Raw genomic sequence first — 1,005 nt, 5'->3', positions numbered from 1 at the left:
TCACGACTCCCATATACCGTAGTTAATTGTTTAAAACACAATCAGTAGATTGTGTTCTAAAGGTGTCCCGTCTTCCCCACCCTACTTTTAATATAATTCTGTTCTTGGCGTCGTTTCACTGCTGGTAGGTAGTATAATTATTTACAGAAAATGAGCGTTTACATACATTATTGACTCATTGCATGTTATATAAACCATCATAAACAAACTAAACGTATTTTTATATACGATTTACAAGAATACTTTATACTTGACACTACAATTTGAATTCTGGTTTAGCTTTACAACAATTGTAGCTCATGTAGATTTTATGATGAAATTTGTTGTATTTAAGAAGAATTGACACTTCTTAACATGGTGGATAAATCCTATGATGACAACACGACTGTTAAAGACTTGGCTGTGGCAAGTAATGAAACAAGTTCTACACTACAGCCTATGGGCTTGATCCCACTTTATTTTCCACCAATAAAGAACAATAAAACAGCATTATTACCTTCAAATCCAAATGGATTTTCCAATCTTGGTTTCTCTTTTTTACCACCAATATACCAACAAGCAGAACATTATGGCAGAAGACATAATTTTACTGATGGCCAAATTAATGCGGAGTTAAATCTTATTATTCAAGAAGTAGTCACAGAGCAGGTAATTGCATGATATTTTATCTAGATTGCACAACTTTTATGTATATTGCCATTTTTAAGCTAGTGAATAGGTATTAGAGCACTCTACACCAGAGGACACGTAGGGTTAAGGCTATGACACTGCTACTGTTGTGGGTATATGTGTCCTTAAAAAAGATGGACAACTGAAAATTGCTTCAACCAGGCCCACTTGTTTTAATGGGTTGTCTCAATTATCAGCCAAAAATAAAATTATCCAACAATTTACTTTGTTTTGCAAAAGGTGTTGGATTTATTTGAGGAGGTTCTTGTGGAAGGAGTGGAGCCTTCATCAGAAGCAAAATGAAGATTAAAGCTGAGAAGGAAGCTCAATTAGAAA

The 1,005-nt window shown here is 34.2% G+C and overlaps 1 protein-coding gene across 1 annotated transcript in view; it reads left to right on the top strand.

Moving 5' to 3' along the window:
* Nucleotides 1-197: 197 nt before the first annotated feature.
* LOC100182582 overlaps nucleotides 198-1,005 on the top strand; it is a 6,454-nt gene continuing 5,646 nt past the window's right edge. Inside the window, exon 1 of the mRNA XM_018817710.2 lies at nucleotides 198-526. Coding sequence (XP_018673255.1) covers nucleotides 355-526 — 172 coding nt within the window. The 5' untranslated portion in view covers nucleotides 198-354. The remainder of the gene's footprint in view (nucleotides 527-1,005) is intronic.

This window comes from Ciona intestinalis, chromosome 2, assembly GCF_000224145.3.
Source record: "Ciona intestinalis chromosome 2, KH, whole genome shotgun sequence".
Classification (NCBI taxonomy): domain Eukaryota; kingdom Metazoa; phylum Chordata; class Ascidiacea; order Phlebobranchia; family Cionidae; genus Ciona; species Ciona intestinalis.
The sequence above is the reverse complement of the archived record's forward strand: the minus strand, read 5'-3'. Positions and strand labels throughout refer to the sequence as shown.